At 41.1% G+C, this 18,815-nt stretch overlaps 1 protein-coding gene across 1 annotated transcript; it reads left to right on the top strand.

The window, feature by feature from the left end:
• Positions 1 to 450: 450 nt before the first annotated feature.
• On the top strand, positions 451 to 17,686 carry LOC115133383 (zinc finger protein 79-like). Its single transcript, XM_029666569.2, has 2 exons — positions 451 to 715; positions 16,357 to 17,686. The coding sequence occupies exons 1-2, from the start codon at positions 550 to 552 to the stop codon at positions 17,403 to 17,405; spliced, it is 1,215 nt and encodes a 404-aa protein (XP_029522429.1). The 5' UTR covers positions 451 to 549; the 3' UTR covers positions 17,406 to 17,686.
• Positions 17,687 to 18,815: the final 1,129 nt, after the last annotated feature.

The raw sequence follows: 18,815 nt of genomic DNA, 5'->3' as shown, positions 1-18,815 counted from the left end.
GGTGGGGAAGAAACAATGGTAGTAGAGCCACCACGACCAATACTATATGTTAAAAAGTACTATAGTACAAAAGTACAAATACTATATGTGGTATTTGTATTATTTATTGTAATGGTCATAAACTGTACAGCACACGCGGAGAACAAGTCTAAGAAAATTGGAATCATTGTGAAATGTAGTTGAAAGTTTGTGTCTTTGTGATTTCACACCCGAGACTGTGCAAGAAATCCCTGAGCCTGTGTAGGGATGTATTGTTTTTAGTGGATTGTGATTAAAGAAGTGGGATGGATTTTGTTAGTTGATGTGTTTAATTTTGTATGTCGTTTTTCCCTCTTTCCCGCAATGTTTTTGTTGTGGTTTCTTATTCAATATCCTGTCCAGCTGGTGGCAGTAATGCCCCATTAACATCGGATGCCATTTGCCGTTAAACCCCATCGTCGAAGAAGAAGAAGCCATAACACCATAGGAGAAAATTAGCAATTTTTTGTGTAGTAAAGCAAGACGCACAGCCCGAACTAAATTGGCTCCCCAACTCTCATTCGACTGAAAATGTCTAAACTACAGTCGTTTCGTGTGTTTTTAAATGAGCGCTTAACGGAGGCTGCTGTGGAGATTTTCGGTGCAGTTGAGAAAGCGGTAGTGGAGTACCAGGAGGAGAATGATCGGCTACGGAGAATGCTGCGAATCACACCGGAGATAAAACTATGTGGAATAGGTTCGTATGTACATCTACTGATAACTAGATACAATCCTATTCAATTAATAACATGTTTAGGCTAAACGTGAGCACTATTTAATCCATTTTAAAGTACAGTTTTATTGTAAGTTTCACTGTCTTTCACGAAAAACTTATTGAAATAGCTAAACTGAACAAAAATATAAATCCAACATGCCGCCATTTCAAATATTTTACTGAGTTAAAGATTATTTAAGGAAATAAATCGATTGAAATAAATTCATTGGGCTCAAATCAATGGATGTCACATGACTGAGCAGGGGTACAGCCATGGGTGGGCCTTGGAGGGCATAGGCCCACCCACTTGGCAGCCAGGCCCACGCACTCAGGAGCCAGGCCCAGCTAATCAGAATGAGTTTTCCCCCACAAAACTGCTTTATTACTGACTGAAATACTTCTCAGCACCCTCCCTCGGACGATCTTGCAGGTGAAGAAGCCGGATGTGGAGGTCCAGGGCTGGTGTGGCTACAGGTGGTCTGCTGTTGTGAGGTCGTCTGAACGTACTGTCATATTCGCAAAAACGATTTCGCAGGCAGCTTATGGTAGAGAAATGAACATTAATTATCAGGCAAAAGCTCTGGTGGACATTCTTGCAGTCAGCAAGCCAATTGCACACTTATTCAAAACTTGAGAACTCTTGTGGCATTGTGTTGTATGGCAGAACTGCACATTTTTTAAAGTGGCCTTTTATTGTCCCCAGCACAAGGTGCACCTGTATAATGATCATGCTGTTTAATCAGCTTCTTGCACAGGTTGGTGCCACCTTAATTGGGGAGAACGGGCTTGCAGTAAAGGCTGGAGCGTAATTCGTGGAATGGTAACAAATACATCAAACACATGGTTTCCACCTCCACAAGCCGGAATGTTGATTAAATTATATTTGAACCTACTTTACCGGTCGTCCGGGTGATGATAGTAGGAATGTGAGACATATCCACAGGACAGTATAATTACATAAACTTTTCAAAGCACTGGTATTGAGTTGAGATTTCTATCACCTGAAGCATGCACAGAACCATGTAAACGCGTGTACGAGCTCGGCAAGAATGACTGCGTCTCATGCATGTATTTTTATCTTGTGCACAAATCTGAACTCAATACCAGTGCTTTGAAAAGTTTATGTAATTATACTGTCCTGTTGATATACACTGAGTGTACTAAACATTAGGAACACCTGCTCTTTCCATGACCGACTGACCAGGTTAATCCAGGTGAAAGCTATGATCCCTTATAGATGTCACTTGTTAAATCCACTTCAATCAGTGTAGCTGAGGAGGGAGGAGACAGGTAAAAAATATATATATATATTATTATTAAGCCTTGAGACAATTGAGACATGGATTGTGTATGTGTGCCATTCAGAGGGTGAATGATCCAAGTGCCTTTGAAAGGGGTATAGTAGTAGGTGTCAGGCACACTGGTTTGAGTGTGTCAGGAACTGCAGCGCTGTTGTGTTTTTCACGCTCAACACCAGTCTCAATGTCAACAGTGAAGAGGCGACTTTGGGATGCTGGCCTTCTAGGCAGAGTTGCATAGAAAAATCCATATCTCAGACTGGCCAATAAAAAGAAAAGATTAAGATGGGCAAAAGAAACTGGACAGAGGAACTCTGCCTAGAAGTTGACATTAAGACTGGTGTTTTATGGGTACTATTTAATGAAGCTGCCAGTTGAGGACTGTTTTTCAAACTAGACATTAATGTACTTGTCCTCTTGCTCAGTTGTTCACCGGGGCCTCCCACTCCTCTTTCTATTCTGGTTAGGGCCAGTTTGTGCTGTTCTGTGAATGGAGTAGTACACAGGCTTGTACGAGATTAAAGTTTCTTGGCAATTTCTCACATGAAGTAGCCTTCACTTCTCAAGAATAGAATGACGAGTTTCAGAAGAAAGGGCATTTTGAGCCTGTATTCGAACCCACAAATGCTGAAACTCAACTAGTCTAAAGAAGGCCAGTTTTATTTCTTCTTTAATCATGACAACAGTTTTCAGCTGTGCTAACATAATTGCAAAAGGGTTTTCTAATGATCAATTGGCCTTATAAAATGACAAACTTGGATTAGCTAATACAAATTGCCATTGGAACACGGGAGTGATGGTTGCTGATAATGGGCGTCTGTATGCCTACGTAAATGAAAAATCTGCTGTTTCCAGCAACAATAGTAATTTACAACATTAACAATGTCTACACTGTATTTCTGATCATTTTGATGTTATTTTTAATTGACCAAACATGTGCTTTTCTTTCAAAAACAAGGACATTTCTAAATGACCCTAAACTTTTGAACGGTAGTGTATGTAGATAATGCTGAATGTAAATAAATTAAAATAAAAAATGCCTAATTTACCCCACTCTCCCCTCGGGTTAGGGTTTAGGGTAGGTATATGTCCCAAGGATCCCGACTAGCACTAATGTTTTCATTTCCCCTGAACAGTCGCTGTGATTATATTTGGTTGTCAATGCAAAATAGGCTGCGTATTTAATGCTTAGCTAAACCAAGACAGAGCAATGTTGTAGTTGAAGTGAATTTGAAGTTGATTAGTGACAATGGGCCAATTCATATATTTAGAATGATTTTCTTTGTGCAAAAAGAACAACAAAATCAATTTTCCTGGTTCCATTTTCAACCAAAGTGAGTTTGGTGTAAAATACAGAGCTTCATACTAAACACTGCCCCCGCCGCTGCACAAGGAATTGCGCGGTCTCGTTTCAATATTTGAGTGAAAGAAAACTCTGTAGGAGGACTATGCAAACAACATAGGCAGGACTACGTACTGCAAAGGGCCAGCCATTTTGTGATTTAAAACCACCTTCACGTACTCCGTTGCGCTCCGTTTGCGTAAGATACACTATACAATCAACACTCGCCTAGCGACCTCATGTGGGTGCTAACGTTAACAAGCTAGCAAGCAAACTAGGTAGTGCTACCTATCAACAGCCATTGTCAGCCAATCCATTTGGGGTTGGAGGCTATGGTGAGCTTTGATTGGTCACTTGCACCGCAATATCGGGCAGGATTTGCACAACGTTCAACGTGCAGCCTCCGCCTGCATTTAATGAGTGTGACTATTTGCGTTGCCCCCCCCTCCCCACGCTGCTGCTACTCTCTGCTGTTATTTGTGCATAGCCACCTTAATAACTACCTACATGTACATAATTACCTCGTCACCGGAGCCCCCGCACATTGACACGTTGACTCTGTACCGGTACCCTCTGTATATAGCTCCGCTACTGTTATTTACTGCTGCTCTTTAATTATTTGTTATTCTTATCTCTTACTTTTTATTTTCTTACAAGCCCTAAACCAACAATGCAGTTAAGTAAGCCTTTCACTATAACCTGTTGTATTCGGCGCATGTGACAAATACAATTTGATTTGATATGGGGGTTGCACTAGACATGTTTTATTTAGACGTTATAAAGAACAACTTTGATAAATCAATGGCAACACTGCCATGTTGATCTTGGTCTTGCTGTTTGAAAACATCAGTAGTGTTCGATAGCATGTGAATGCCCTTTTCCACCAGAAAGATTTCCTGTGGAAAATGTCAATAGTAAGCTAATCATTGGAATGGTATATACCCAATTTACGGCTTAGCTAATTGAAAACGCAGCTATATATACACTGCATTAACAAAGGTATGTGGGCACCTGCTTGTTAAATCTCATTCCTAAATCATTGGCATTAATATGGAGTTGGTCCCCCATTTGCTGCTATAACAGCCTTTTTCTATTCTGGGAAGGCTTTCCACTAGATGTTGGAACATTGCTTTGTTTTTGTTTTTAAAGGGGTGGATCAGCTAAATATTGCAGAAAGAATATTGGTTCCATCAATGTAATTGTCTGCATAATTTCCAATCCCCCATATATTTTTTGGGTAAATATATATATCCATACACACATGCATACATATACACATATATACATACACATACCTATATAGACATACATATACACATATATACCTACACATACCTATATAGACATACATACCTTTTTAAAAGAATATACCTTTATTATTATTCCCCGCAAACCCTACCACCGATCCCCCAATTGGAGTAAACTAATAAACACTTCGGCTTTTACCTTCAATTTATACATCTTATACATATTTTACAATAGTTATTTTTTGTTTGTTTTTAGTCCTTCCTCTAGTTCTGTCCATCCAGTTTGATTTCTATTTGTAACTGTGCTATTTCACAAAAGTTCTGAACCTATATACATTTTACAGACCCTGTATGTTCTACATGTTTTATCTTGTTATTAGTCCCACCCTTCAGCTCCATTCAACCCCTCCCATCTGTCTCTCAACATCTTCCATTTTGGATTTCTATTTGCCATATATTTTTCAACTGTGCTGTGATGCTTAACAAACGACTTGAACCTTTCTATTCTCATAGCTTCTACAGATTGTAAATTGAAAATAAACATTTTTGCTAAAATAATAATATATTATTCATTGATTGACTATGGCTGTTCAAATCACCCAGTATTGCTGTCTGCAGCGTTAGTTCTAGGCAAATGTTGCAATTCTTCAGCCATTCCTGGACCTGTGACCAAAAACGAGCTACATATGGACAATACCAAAATAAATGATCTAATGACTCACAGCAGAATCTGCAGAGCTGGGAAGATTGTATCCCTCATATATATAACATTATATTAGTTGCAGGAATTCTGTATAGTAATTTAAATTGAAAAATTCAAAGTTTTGCATCCGGCGTTGTTTTGCGTATCAATTCATAAACCATGTGCCATGGAATGGGCACATCGCAAATCTCTTCCCAACTATTTTGCCATTTTATATGGCACAGCTGTCAGTTTTTTGGTCCTTAAATGAAATTGGTATATGTTTTTATTTATCACACTTTTCTTTAACCATGTATGTTTTTTAATACAGGGCTGACATACAAGTTCCTTACTTTTTTCCCTTTTACTTGCTTCTTCCAGTTTTGTGGTAATGCTGCAATTCATTGGTTGTCATTTTGGGAAGAGCAGACATTTCCATATGTCTGTGTTAGCTGCATGTGTGACATAACTCCACCAGTCCTATTTATGATATCATTCACTAAAATTATACCTTTTTTAAACATTTCTTCGAAAAATAGTTTTTTTTTCATCAATAAGTATATTTGAATTTAACCACAATATTTGTTGTATTATTTGTTCTGTCTTTTCAGGTGGATTAAACTGAAATTGCAACCAACCTTCTAAGGCTTGTTTAAAAAATAAATAAAAATATATTGTTTAAAAAAAAATAAAGATATTTTGGAGATTATTTCCTTTTCAAACAATTGAAAGTGGGCCGGTGTAATCTGAATAAAGGGAAGAAGGCCCTTCTTGAACATAGGATGAGACATTCGTACCAATTTAATAGAGAACCAGTTTGGATTTAAGTATAACTTTTGTATGACTGATGCCTTTAGTGAGAGGTCTAATGCTTTAATATTTAATCATTTCTGCCCTCCGAATTCATATTAGGCCCTTTTCAATTTTATCTGGTTTACCGTTCCAAATAAAATTGAATATTTTATGTTCATGTAATTTAAAAAGCAGGTCACTAGGTGTAGGCAAAACCATAAGCAAATAGGTAAACTGTGATATGACTAAAGAGTTAATCAGGGTGATTTTTCCACAAATAGACAGGTATTTCCTTTCCATGGAAGCAAGATCTTATCTATTTTTGCAAACTTTCTATAAAAATGTATAAGAGTGAGAACATTTCTTTTTTGGGGGGATTTCTATACCGAGTATGTCCACATCTCCGTCAGACCATTTTATTGGTAAACTACATGGTAATGTAAAATTTGCATTTTTTTTTAGTGATCCAATGCGTAGTACACTTATCATAATTTGGTTTTAATCCAGAGAGGCTACACAGTTGTTACAGTACACATTTGATAGCCTTCATGTTCCTGTAAAATGATGACTCCAAGAAGATCTACAACCACCGCCACTCAAGATTTTGGGAGGATGTTCCAAATCAAATAGCTAAATTGTCCTTGGTATGACCTTAAAACAATTCCTATATCTTGGTAGAAACCCCCCTCCCCCGGCGTAGGCAGGATTTAGACCCTTATGGGTTAAACTAACCTGGTCTTGGTGATACTTTCTTCATTCTCGTTTCGAGGGAAAAGTTGACGTGTCCAGTTGCAGATTGTAAAAAAAGAAATAGAAAATTCTGAAAGGTATTAAATCCAGGTTTATTTCTTACTGCACAGCAAGATTCCTAGCCAACTTAACTGCCTGCCCGCACGTCTAGCATTTTCCAATATCTTTGCAGGAGCTATTCGTTTCAATGCGACGTGTAGAAGTAGACCGCAAGTCACACAGTGCCAACAAAACAAAGATCTACACACATGCAATAGGCATTCCTCACTCGATACAAAAAGTGGAATATTTATCTTCCGGAGTTCTCTCTGGTTTTTGTGGAACCACCTGCAACTGGACAAACATTTCTAGCATCATTATGTAACCGGGAGAGGAGTGGAAATAGTTTGTTGATCACACATTCTCTACTGAAGCTGTCATACGGGCAGCAAGTACAAGACAGTGCAGAGAAAATGGGAAATGTTTTAGCGCTATTTTGACATGCATAGTCGAGACATGCTTGATAATGCAACCTATGGGTTACAGAATAAAGTTAGGAATTTTCATGCGAGACAGGATTTGGGATTTGGAGTTTCAGCGGGATTAGGACTGGATATGAAAATAGCCTATGTTCTAGGACAGGAGAAAATAGAATTTGACCTCATACCTCTCTGAATTGTTATTTTATTTTTATTTTTTTATTTCACCTTTATTTAACCAGGTAAGCAAGTTGAGAACAAGTTCTCATTTACAATTGCGACCTGGCCAAGATAAAGCAAAGCAGTTCGACACATACAACGACACAGAGTTACACATGGAGTAAAACAAACATACAGTCAATAATACAGTAAAAAAAAACAAGTCTATATACAATGTGAGCGAATTAGGTGAGAAGGGAGGTAAAGGCAAAAAAGGCCATGGTGGCAAAGTAAATACAATATAGCAAGTAAAACACTGGAATGGTAGTATTGCAATGGAAGAATGTGCAAAGTAGAAATAAAAATAATGGGGTGCAAAGGAGCAAAATAAATAAATAAATTAAATACAGTTAGGAAAGAGGTAGTTGTTTGGGCTAAATTATAGGTGGGCTATGTACAGGTGCAGTAATCTGTAAGATGCTCTGACAGTTGGTGTTTAAAGCTAGTGAGGGAGATAAGTGTTTCCAATTTAAGAGATTTTTGTAGTTCGTTCCAGTCATTGGCAGCAGAGAACTGGAAGGAGAGGCGGCCAAAGAAAGAATTGGTTTTGGGGGTGACTAGAGAGATATACCTGCTGGAGCGTGTGCTACAGGTGGGAGATGCTATGGTGACCAGCGAGCTGAGATAAGGGGGACTTTACCTAGCAGGGTCTTGTAGATGACATGGAGCCAGTGGGTTTGGCGACGAGTATGAAGCGAGGGCCAGCCAACGAGAGCGTACAGGTCGCAATGGTGGGTAGTATATGGGGCTTTGGTGACAAAACGGATAGCACTGTGATAGACTGCATCCAATTTGTTGAGTAGGGTATTGGAGGCTATTTTGTAAATGACATCGCCAAAGTCGAGGATTGGTAGGATGGTCAATTTTACAAGGGTATGTTTGGCAGCATGAGTGAAGGATGCTTTGTTGCGAAATAGGAAGCCAATTCTAGATTTAACTTTGGATTGGAGATGTTTGATATGGGTCTGGAAGGAGAGTTTACAGTCTAACCAGACACCTAAGTATTTGTAGTTGTCCACGTATTCTAAGTCAGAGCCGTCCAGAGTAGTGATGTTGGACAGGCGGGTAGGTGCAGGTAGCGATCGGTTGAAGAGCATGCATTTAGTTTTACTTGTATTTAAGAGCAATTGGAGGCCACGGAAGGAGAGTTGTATGGCATTGAAGCTTGCCTGGAGGGTTGTTAACACAGTGTCCAAAGAAGGGCCGGAAGTATACAGAATGGTGTCGTCTGCGTGAGAGGTGGATCAGAGACTCACCAGCAGCAAGAGCAACATCATTGATGTATACAGAGAAGAGAGTCGGTCCAAGAATTGAACCCTGTGGCACCCCCATAGAGACTGCCAGAGGTCCGGACAGCAGACCCTCCGATTTGACACACTGAACTCTATCAGAGAAGTAGTTGGTGAACCAGGCGAGGCAATCATTTGAGAAACCAAGGCTGTCGAGTCTGCCGATAAGGATGTGGTGGTTGACAGAGTCGAAAGCCTTGGCCAGATCAATGAATACGGCTGCACAGTAATGTTTCTTATCGATGGCGGTTAAGATATCGTTTAGGACCTTGAGCGTGGCTGAGGTGCACCCATGACCAGCTCTGAAACCAGATTGCATAGCAGAGAAGGTATGGTGAGATTCGAAATGGTCGGTAATCTGTTTGTTGACTTGGCTTTCAAGACCTTAGAAAGGCATGGTAGGATAGATATAGGTCTGTAGCAGTTTGGGTCAAGAGTGTCCCCCCTTTGAAGAGGGGGATGACCGCAGCTGCTTTCCAATCTTTGGGAATCTCAGATGACAAGAAAGAGAGGTTGAACAGGCTAGTAATAGGGGTGGCAACCATTTCGGCAGATAATTTTAGAAAGAAAGGGTCCAGATTGTCTAGCCCGGCTGATTTGTAGGGGTCCAGATTTTTCAGCTCTTTCAGAACTTCAGCTGAATGGATTTGGGAGAAGGAGAAATGGGGAAGGCTTGGGCGAGTTGCTGTTGGGGGTGCAGTGCTGTTGACCGGGGTAGGAGTTGCCAGGTGGAAAGCATGGCCAGCCGTAGAAAAATGCTTATTGAAATTCTCAATTATGGTGGATTTATCAGTGGTGACAGTGTTTCCTATCTTCAGTGCAGTGGGCAGCTGGGAGGAGGTGTTCTTATTCTCCATGGACTTTACAGTGTCCCAGAACTTTTAGAGTTAGTGTTGCAGGAAGCAAATTTCTGCTTGAAAAAGCTAGCCTTGGCTTTTCTAACTGCCTGTGTATAACGGTTTCTAGCTTCCCTGAACAGCTGCATATCACGGGGCTGTTCGATGCTAATGCAGAACGCCATAGGATGTTTTTGTGTTGGTTAAGGGCAGTCAGGTCTGGGGAGAACCAAGGGCTATATCTGTTCCTGGTTCTAATTTTCTTGAATGGGGCATGTTTATTTAAGATTGTTAGGAAGGCATTTTTAAAAATATCCAGGCATCCTCTACTGACGGGATGAGATCAATATCCTTCCAGGACACCCCGGCCAGGTCGATTAGAAAGGCCTGCTCGCTGAAGTGTTTCAGGGAGCGTTTTACAGTGATGAGTGGAGGTCGTTTGACCGCTGACCCATTACGGATGCAGGCAATGAGGCAGTGATCGCTGAGATCTTGGTTGAAGACAGCAGAGGTGTATTTAGAGGGGAAGTTGGTTAGGATGATATCTATGAGGGTGCCCGTGTTTAAGGCTTTGGGGGTACCTGGTAGGTTCATTGATAATTTGTGTGAGATTGAGGGCATCAAGTTTAGATTGTAGGATGGCTGGGGTGTTAAGCATGTTCCAGTTTAGGTCGCCTAGCAGCACGAGCTCTGAAGATAGATGGGGGCAATCAGTTCACATATGGTGTCCAGAGCACAGCTGGGAGCAGAGGGTGGTCTATAGCAGGCGGCAACGGTGAGAGACTTGTTTTTAGAGAGGTGGATTTTTAAAAGTAGAAGTTCAAATTGTTTGGGTACAGACCTGGATAGTAGGACAGAACTCTGCAGGCTATCTTTGCAGTAGATTGCAACACCGCCCCTTTAGCAGTTCTATCTTGTCTGAAAATGTTGTAGTTTGGAATTAAAATTTCTGAATTTTTGGTGGTCTTCCTAAGCCAGGATTCAGACACAGCTAGAACATCCGGGTTGGCAGAGTGTGCTAAAGCAGTGAAAAGAACAAACTTAGGGAGGAGGCTTCTAATGTTAACATGCATGAAACCAAGGCTATTACGGTTACAGAAGTCATCAAAAGAGAGCGCCTGGGGAATAGGAGTGGAGCTAGGCACTGCAGGGCCTGGATTCACCTCTACATCGCCAGAGGAACATAGGAGGAGAAGAATAAGGGTACGGCTAAAAGCAATAAGAATTGGTCGTCTAGAACGTCTGGAACAGAGAGTAAAAGGAGGTTTCTGGGGGCGATAAAATAGCATCAAGGTATAATGTACAGACAAAGGTATGGTAGGATGTGAGTACAGTGGAGGTAAACCTAGGTATTGAGTGATGAAGAGAGAGATATTGTCTCTAGAAACATTGAAACCAGGAGATGTCATTGCATGTGTGGGTGGTGGAAATAATAAGTTGGATAAGGTATAGTGAGCAGGACTAGAGGCTCTGCAGTGAAATAAGCCAATAAACACTAACCAGAACAGCAATGGACAAGACATATTGACATTAAGGAGAGGCATCCTTAGTCGAGTGATCAAAAGGGTCCAGGGAGTGGAGAGGTTGGTTTGGGGGTCACGGCGATTTAGACAGCTAGCCAGGACATCGGTAGCAAGCTAGCATAGGATGGAGGTCTGTTGTTAGCCACCTCTTGCGTTCCGTCAGTAGATTAGTGGAGTTCCGTGTTGTAGAGGGGATTAGTCCAAATCACACAACAACAAAAAAATAAAAACAATAGATATAGTTATAGAGGCCCAAGAAGAAACATGTTAATAATATAAATAAATTGTCCGATTGTCTATTCTGAGAGCATCCGGTAAGACAGCTAACGGTTAGCAGGCCGCAGATGGGCATTCAGGTAACGTCGCGACGGAGGAGCCAGCCGGATCTCCTTCGGGTAGATAACGTCGGCAGTCCAGTTGTGAGGGCCCGGAGGGGCTCCGTGTAGGCAGTAAAACGGAATTGTGCATAGGATTGCATAGAATTGTGCAATTTAACAGAATTGTGCATAGGCCTATCAAATTTGTGACTGTCCGAACACGTTATTTTATAGGCTATACTGAAGGGGTTTCCTATTGTGTTTATTAGCTGCATTGGGGTCACGTGTGCAGTCCGGTAGTGTCAATTATTTGTGTGCTTTGAATTTATGGTAACTTTGTGTGAAGTAAATACACTAGGCTGAAGGCTTCCAAGTGAGAATTGGATAATGTGCTATTTAAAAATGATATAATCTGCTGCTGCGCATGTTGTGTATTTTGTGGAATTGCATTAGTGTGACATTGGGGCTTTTTTGTGAAATTCCCCAGTCTTGTCATAAAATAAGTACCTATACCCTAGGACCTATACTGCCAATCCACCTTTCTGGACACTGGATGTAGTCAGTATATTTTGGAGGGATTTCATTTGAAAAGACACTCTAGGACTCAGGGGTGTCAAGCACCCCAAAAATCTGAGGGGGAACAAAGTACATGAGGATGGCTGGGGGGTGGTCCCCCCCCCCCCCTATCTATTTTTCAAATACCTGAATCAGCTTTTTCCTGCAGTCTATAGCCATAATAACTATGCTAAATTATATGTCAAAAATAAACTAAATATGCTTCTCTGTGTAGCTGCTAAAATCTGGGGAAAAGATTGAAAGGATTGTAAGTAATTTCTTCAGTATTTTTTTGTTGCTTGCTTTTCTAAAGTATATCAACCTTGCCAGCAGGCATGCCAGCTCCGATAGTTAGACAAGCTAGCTACTCTAACTTGATTGATAGCCTGAAATGGCTTCTTGGTAGATAGTTATGAGTTTTGCAGATTGGGGAACCTAGCTAAAGCCAACTTTATAAAATTGCTACGTGACTAGTATTATTATTGAGAAATATTTGTTGATTTATTTAAAAATGTTTAAAACCATAAACAGGACATATTATGGGGGGGGGGGGGGGGATACCCTGTTTACATGATGCCTCTGCCAGGACTATTCACAGATTGTTGATAAACACTCTTCTCATCTTTCTATCTAAAACATAGTGGGGGAGAGTGGGATAAGTTGAACCTTTTTTTTTTTACATTCAGCATCACTCCGTCAAGGGAAAAATATATATTATTAAACAAATATAAATGCAACATGTAAAGTGTTGGTTTCATGAGTTGAAATAAAAGACCCCAGAAATGATCCATACCCACAAAAAGCTTTTCTCTCAAATTTTCTCCACAAATTTGTTCACATTTCTGTTAGTAAGCATTTATTATTTATTATCCTTTGCCAATATAATCCATACACCTGACAGGTGTGGCATATCAATATGCTAATTGAACAGCATGATCATTACACAGGTGCACTTTGTGCTGGGGACAATAAAAAGCCACTCTAAAATGTGTTGTTTTGTCAGGCAACACAATGCCACAGATGTCCCAAGATTTGAGGGAGTGTGCAATTGCCATTCTGACTGCAGGAATGTTTACAAGAGCTGTTGCCAAAGAATTTAATGGGTTTTTTTCTAAAATAAGCTGCCTCCAACGTCATTTTAGAGAATTTGGCAGTATGTTCAACCAGGCCTCACAGCTGCAGACCACGTGTAACTACACCAGCCCAGGACCTCCACATCTGGCTTCTTCACCTGCGGGATTGTCCAAGACCAGCCACATGGACAGCTGACTTAAAGAAAATGTATTTTACCTTTATTTAACTAGGCAAGTCAGTTAAGAACAAATTCTTAATTAAAATGACGGCCTATGAACAGTGGGTTAACTGCATTGTTCAGGGGCAGAACGACAGCTTTTTACCTTGTCAGCTCGGGGATTTGATCCAGCAACCTTTCAGTTAGTGGCCCAACACTCTAACCACTACGCTACCTGCCGCCCCTGATGAAACTGTAGGTTGGCACAACTGAAGAATCCTGGTTTCAACTGTACCGGCCATGTATGAGATGCATTTCAGCATATATTTCCAAGAGAATCTTAGCTGGAACACATCATTTTCAAGATCTGAACAATTGCTTCAGCAAAAGTCTGACGAATACATCTCAGAACAAGTTCAACAAATTTGGTGAAAGACTTCTGAAACAAAGGTATGATGCATCAAGATGTAATTTTAACATTTGAGTCATTTAGCAGACTCCCTTATCCAGAGCGACTTACAGGAGCAATTAGGGTTAAGTGCCTTGCTCAAGAGCACATCAAAAGATTTGTCACTTTCCGTCAGCTCGGATTCAAAACAGCGACCTTTTTGTTACTGGCCCAACGCTCTTAACCGCTAGGCTACCTACCTGGATGTTACGAATATCATAACGCTGGAAAAGGATACTGACAATGAAAAGAGAAACCAATTGTAGACCTTTCAAGACCTCGATGAAAGTTAGCCTTACACAGTGAACGTTTCATGATGATCTGATGTAAGGTGCATGTTTTACAAAAACTTTATCCAAAACATTTGATATGGATTACCTGTCCCAGTCACCCCCTATCTTAACAAGACAGTAGAACACGCTAGGCTTGGACAGTATACCGTATACTGGGGTATTTGGAAATAGCCACGGGATGTTTTTTTCAATACCGCAAATACCGTTAACTATTTCTCTAAATTTTTATATTTGTAGCTCCTTTTAAAGTAAATACCTGCAATCAACTTGTGCAAAACATTAGATGCGTTCTTCATTTTACCTGTCACATTATTTTACATTATTTAGTTTAACGTACAGTAGTGCCACAGAATAGAGCCAGTCAAGTGTTTGTTTATAAATAGCACAACAGGAGAAAGCCGGAACAGTACAGCTGTGTATTGACAGGGGTTGCGTTTTTATACTGAAAGTCAAAAGTAATTTTCTTCTTCAATAGAGTGATCAGGGACGTGCAACTAGTTTTCCTTCATAGAAAATACATTAGTGCAACACATTCGGCAGAAGTGCAACACTATTTGGCTGGCAGCCACACAAGTAAATGAGCTTACAATGAAAAAGCAAGGTCTTTTTTGCATAAACGATGCATGGCCATCTGATTTGTGTATCATCCATTTCCTTATGTTTTGCTCTGTGTTAACGTGGCCCCTAAGTTTAACTTGCTAGTTATCCAAGTAAGTGGCTGAATTAATAAGGTGATAGCATCTTATTGTGTTAGCTTTCTGCCGTCAAAGCCCTTTGGGTGAATTATCTGTACTGCTGCCACTGCACAATTTGATTTTCTTGCATTTTTTCTCCTCTGTTCTCGGCCCATCCGCTCCTCTCCCATCTTCTCCGAGCAGGCAGGCCCTTTGCCCTAGCGACTCCAGACTCCACACAGATACAGCGTGTACACATGCTGCTCCAGAGCTAGTACTTTTCTTCCTTAAGACAAGCATGTTTTTGAAACTTTGTTTATTTGCACAATGTCTCTTGTTCACATTTGCTTGTAAATATCCAAACTCAATCAAAAATGACATTCGGTAGCTCCTATCTATATATGTATAACTTTATGAGCTGGATTGCCTGTCTTTGCAATTAGTTATTTTTTTTTCCGTTTGCGCTCGTTAGCATATTTTGCAAGCAGCCTCAATTTGAAATTCACAAATTTTGTTAGTGTTCTGGTAATAGTCCCCAAATGGTATCTTGTGCGTTTTTGGCACCCCCTTGTGTACTATGGTGATACTGTAAATTCTGGGATGAGAGAAGGACAGTATGAAAATCTGGATACCGCCCAACCCTAGAACATGCAAAAACTCGACACTTTAATTTGGTCTGTATTTCCTACTTAAACTTTTCAAACAAAGCCTAAACATATAGGTCTTAAAGGTTCAATGCAGCTGTTTTTATTTGTTGTTGACGTTTCTAGCATAGCATTTTTATTGGCTGGGGTTTCTAGTCATTTCTTCTTTTGACGTTGATCTGTTAGTCCCCTGCCCTAGCCTTTTGACCTCAATAGTAGTGGATTACAGTCTCATACCACATGAGACCAGACAGGCTTCGGGCTGTGTACAAGCTTCCCTGGCACATCAAGCTCAACCAAGTCCTGCTACTGTGTAGTAAAGGCTACAACAGAATGCTGTCAGAATATGCTGGTTTTGGAGTTAGCGGTTCATACCAGCAGCCTGAGACGGAGACAGTCGGTAGAGTAAGTTCAAATGAAATGTTATTCAACATTTGCGAGAGACTAGGGACATCTAGTTTTTCATCAATACAAATATATATATGACGATGTTGACCAAGGGACAGCATAGCAACGTTGGGGCTGGAAACGGTCTATCTAAGAACAATTTATCCTTGACTGCGGAACAGTTTTGGAAACTTTGAATGCGCAACTTAATTATCATAAAATAACTTTACAAAGATTGAATCAAAGTTTGTGTGTCCCTACCTTGTTTCCATTAGCTCAGGAAGTGTCGTAGTTCAGGTAAAGGTGCAACGCAAAGCACCTCTATGCGGAATCCGTGTTAAAACGACACGCAGAAAGTGTATCTTTTTATATTTGGGTGAATATAGTATCTAAACCGTATTGAAAGTCAGGATTATTAACAGTTAGTGTCTGAACTTTTGGTACACATTAGCCATGGTGTATTTCATAGTAGGCATGTGAACTGGCTATAGGCCTAGGGCTTGTGCGAATGAGAGCAAATAGTCCGCTATCTGCCTTCAGGCACGTCTAAAGGCGGTATATTCCTCATTGAGATCTATAATTCACCTGTATGATTCAAGTGTTCTATTTCATTCTGCTCTTCCTCTCCTTCCCTCCAGGCTCCCTGCAGCTCTCTCTTGCTGTCGCTGAAGAGGCGGTTCCCCCTGAGCAGCAGCACTGTGAGCAGGAGTGGAGCCACAGTCTGGGGCAGGAGGACCCAGGGCACACACAGATTAAAGAGGAACAGGAGGAACTCTGGACCAGTCAGGAGGAAGAACAGCTTCAAGGGCTGGAGCCTGATATCATAGAGTTCAAATTTACTCCTTCCTGTGTGAAAAGTGAATGTGATCAGGAGGTCTCACTTCAGTCGTTAACTCTTCCCCTAACCCAGACTATGGAGAACCGAGAGCGTGACTCTACACCAGTGGATCTCAAACCTTGTGGCACTGTTACCAACCTGAAGGGTCTTGACATTCCTTGTGACCGTCCAAGTGATCAAAACAATGCCTCCGGCCACAGCTCAGCGGTAAGCAGCCACCCAGTAGGACTTTACAGCAGCCCGCCAATGGATGCCAACGCACCATTGGGGGAACGCCGTTCTAAACCCAGCACCACATCTATACATATTCACTGCTGCCATGACTGTGGTGAAACATTTGCTCTGAAAGCTGACCTGCAGAGGCATTTGACTCACCCCAAGAAGAGTGAATGCCGCTTATGCAAAAAACATTACAACTCCACCTGTAAACTGAAGACCCATGTTCGACTCTGTCAGGGTGGGAAACCCTGCCTTGTTTGTGGCGAGACCTTCAGATACAAAGGAGATCTGTCCAGGCACATGAAGACTCACAAAGGAGAGAAACCATTCAGCTGTAGTGACTGTGGGAAAAGTTTCAATCGCAAAGAGTACCTAACCGAACATATACGGACTCACACAGGAGAGAAACCATTTAGCTGTGGCGTCTGTGGGAAAACCTTCAGTCAAAGGGGAGCCCTGGGGAGGCATATAAGGACTCACACAGGAGAGAAACCGTTTAGCTGTGGCGACTGTGGGAAAAGATTCCGGCAGAAGGGTGACCTAGGGAAGCATATGTTGACGCACACAGGAGAGAAAATATTTAGCTGTGGTGACTGTGGGAAATGTTTCAGTCGCAATCATACTACCTGATCAGTTACGGACTCATACAGAGGGGAGCAGTCGTCACAGCTAAACGGTTTAAGGGTGGAGGCATATATTGACTCACACAGGTGATAAGCACACGGTTGCTCAGTTTGTGGGTGAACATTCATTCGTAAAGCTCATCTGCTGAAACACGTGAATCACGTCCACGAAGAAAGAAATCAGGACAAAAGCGGAAAGAAAGAAAATTAGGACATAACGTCTTTTGTCAGATGGGAGTAAAAGTTCAAGTTTTTAAGTTTTTGTCATGTGCACAGGATAAGAAAAAAGAAAACCTGCACACTGCTCTGGCTAGTATCATTGCTCTTTATTAAGCTTTACGTATCAGCCTCAAGGCCTTCGTTAGAGCTTTGAGGCCGATACGTAAAGCTTAATAAAGAGCGGTGATACTAGCAAGAGCGGTGATACTAGCAAGAGCAGTGTGCGGGTTTCTTCTTATCTTATTCAACTGTTACCATGCACCTGCAACAAAGATGGCGCAGATGTGCGAATGCCTTTTAAAATTTAAATGCACCGGAGCTACATGGTGTACAATAAAATGCTTACTTGCAGGTTCACCTCCTTGACAATGCAACAACAATAGAATACAAGTATAACAATAATACAGATAAAGGCTCAATTGAATAACAATAAAATAAGTATAAATACAAGGAGGCCACTCAAACAAATTTACAGTAGAATATTTACACGTGTGTTAGGGGAGGGGAATGTGAAGAGCAAAGTGTTGAATTGTGCAATAGTTAAGCAATAATTAGTTGATGTTTAGTAGTAGCAGCAGTCATGGTGTATGTGCATGTGTGCCAAGGTGTGGCGAGTCGGTGCAAAGGAGCTGTTGGTGGTCAGTGCCAGTTCAGGTGTTCAGCAGTCTGATGGCTTTTGGGTAGAAACTGAGCCTGGCGGTCCGAGACACAACGCTCTGATACCGTCTGCCCGACATTTAAGGGAGTGAACAGTCAGTGGCTGGGATGTGTGGGGTCCTTGATAATATTACGGTCCTTTCTCGGGCACTGCTTGGGGAAAACGCCCTGTATGGGTGGGACCACGGTCCCAATGATGGACTGGGCCTTCTACACCAGAGTGGTGGTGTTGACCGTTGTGAAAAAAAAGTACTACTTAATCACTACACAAATCATATTTGTGCAGTAGTGACTATGTAGAGACTTGTAGGAATTGTGTAGTTTATGCTCTATTCAAGATACAAAAGTAGGGTTCAATAGGAAAACACTAGTGTTTCCTGTAGTAATCAGGTAGAGATTTTACAACTTGCTGATTTAGTAAATAAGTAGTCAAAATACTATAGATTCACTACAACATCTGTTCAATAGTCAGAGCTTCTAGTGCTTGTTTGTATAGTGAATAAGTAGTTCCGAAACTTCAGCGTCTTTTCAGTAGTGATCA

The sequence above is a fragment of the Oncorhynchus nerka genome, linkage group LG8, assembly GCF_034236695.1.
Source record: "Oncorhynchus nerka isolate Pitt River linkage group LG8, Oner_Uvic_2.0, whole genome shotgun sequence".
Lineage (NCBI taxonomy): Eukaryota > Metazoa > Chordata > Actinopteri > Salmoniformes > Salmonidae > Oncorhynchus > Oncorhynchus nerka.
Note: the sequence above shows the minus strand (reverse complement) of the source record. Positions and strands in the feature narration are given on the sequence as shown.

Coding starts and splice junctions, on each gene's coding strand:
- LOC115133383 (XM_029666569.2), top strand. CDS start 550: ATGTCTAAACTACAGTCGTTTCGTGTGTTTTTAAATGAGCGCTTAACG. Junction 716..16,356: donor GATAAAACTATGTGGAATAG/GTTCGTATGTAC, acceptor CCTTCCCTCCAG/GCTCCCTGCAGCTCTCTCTT.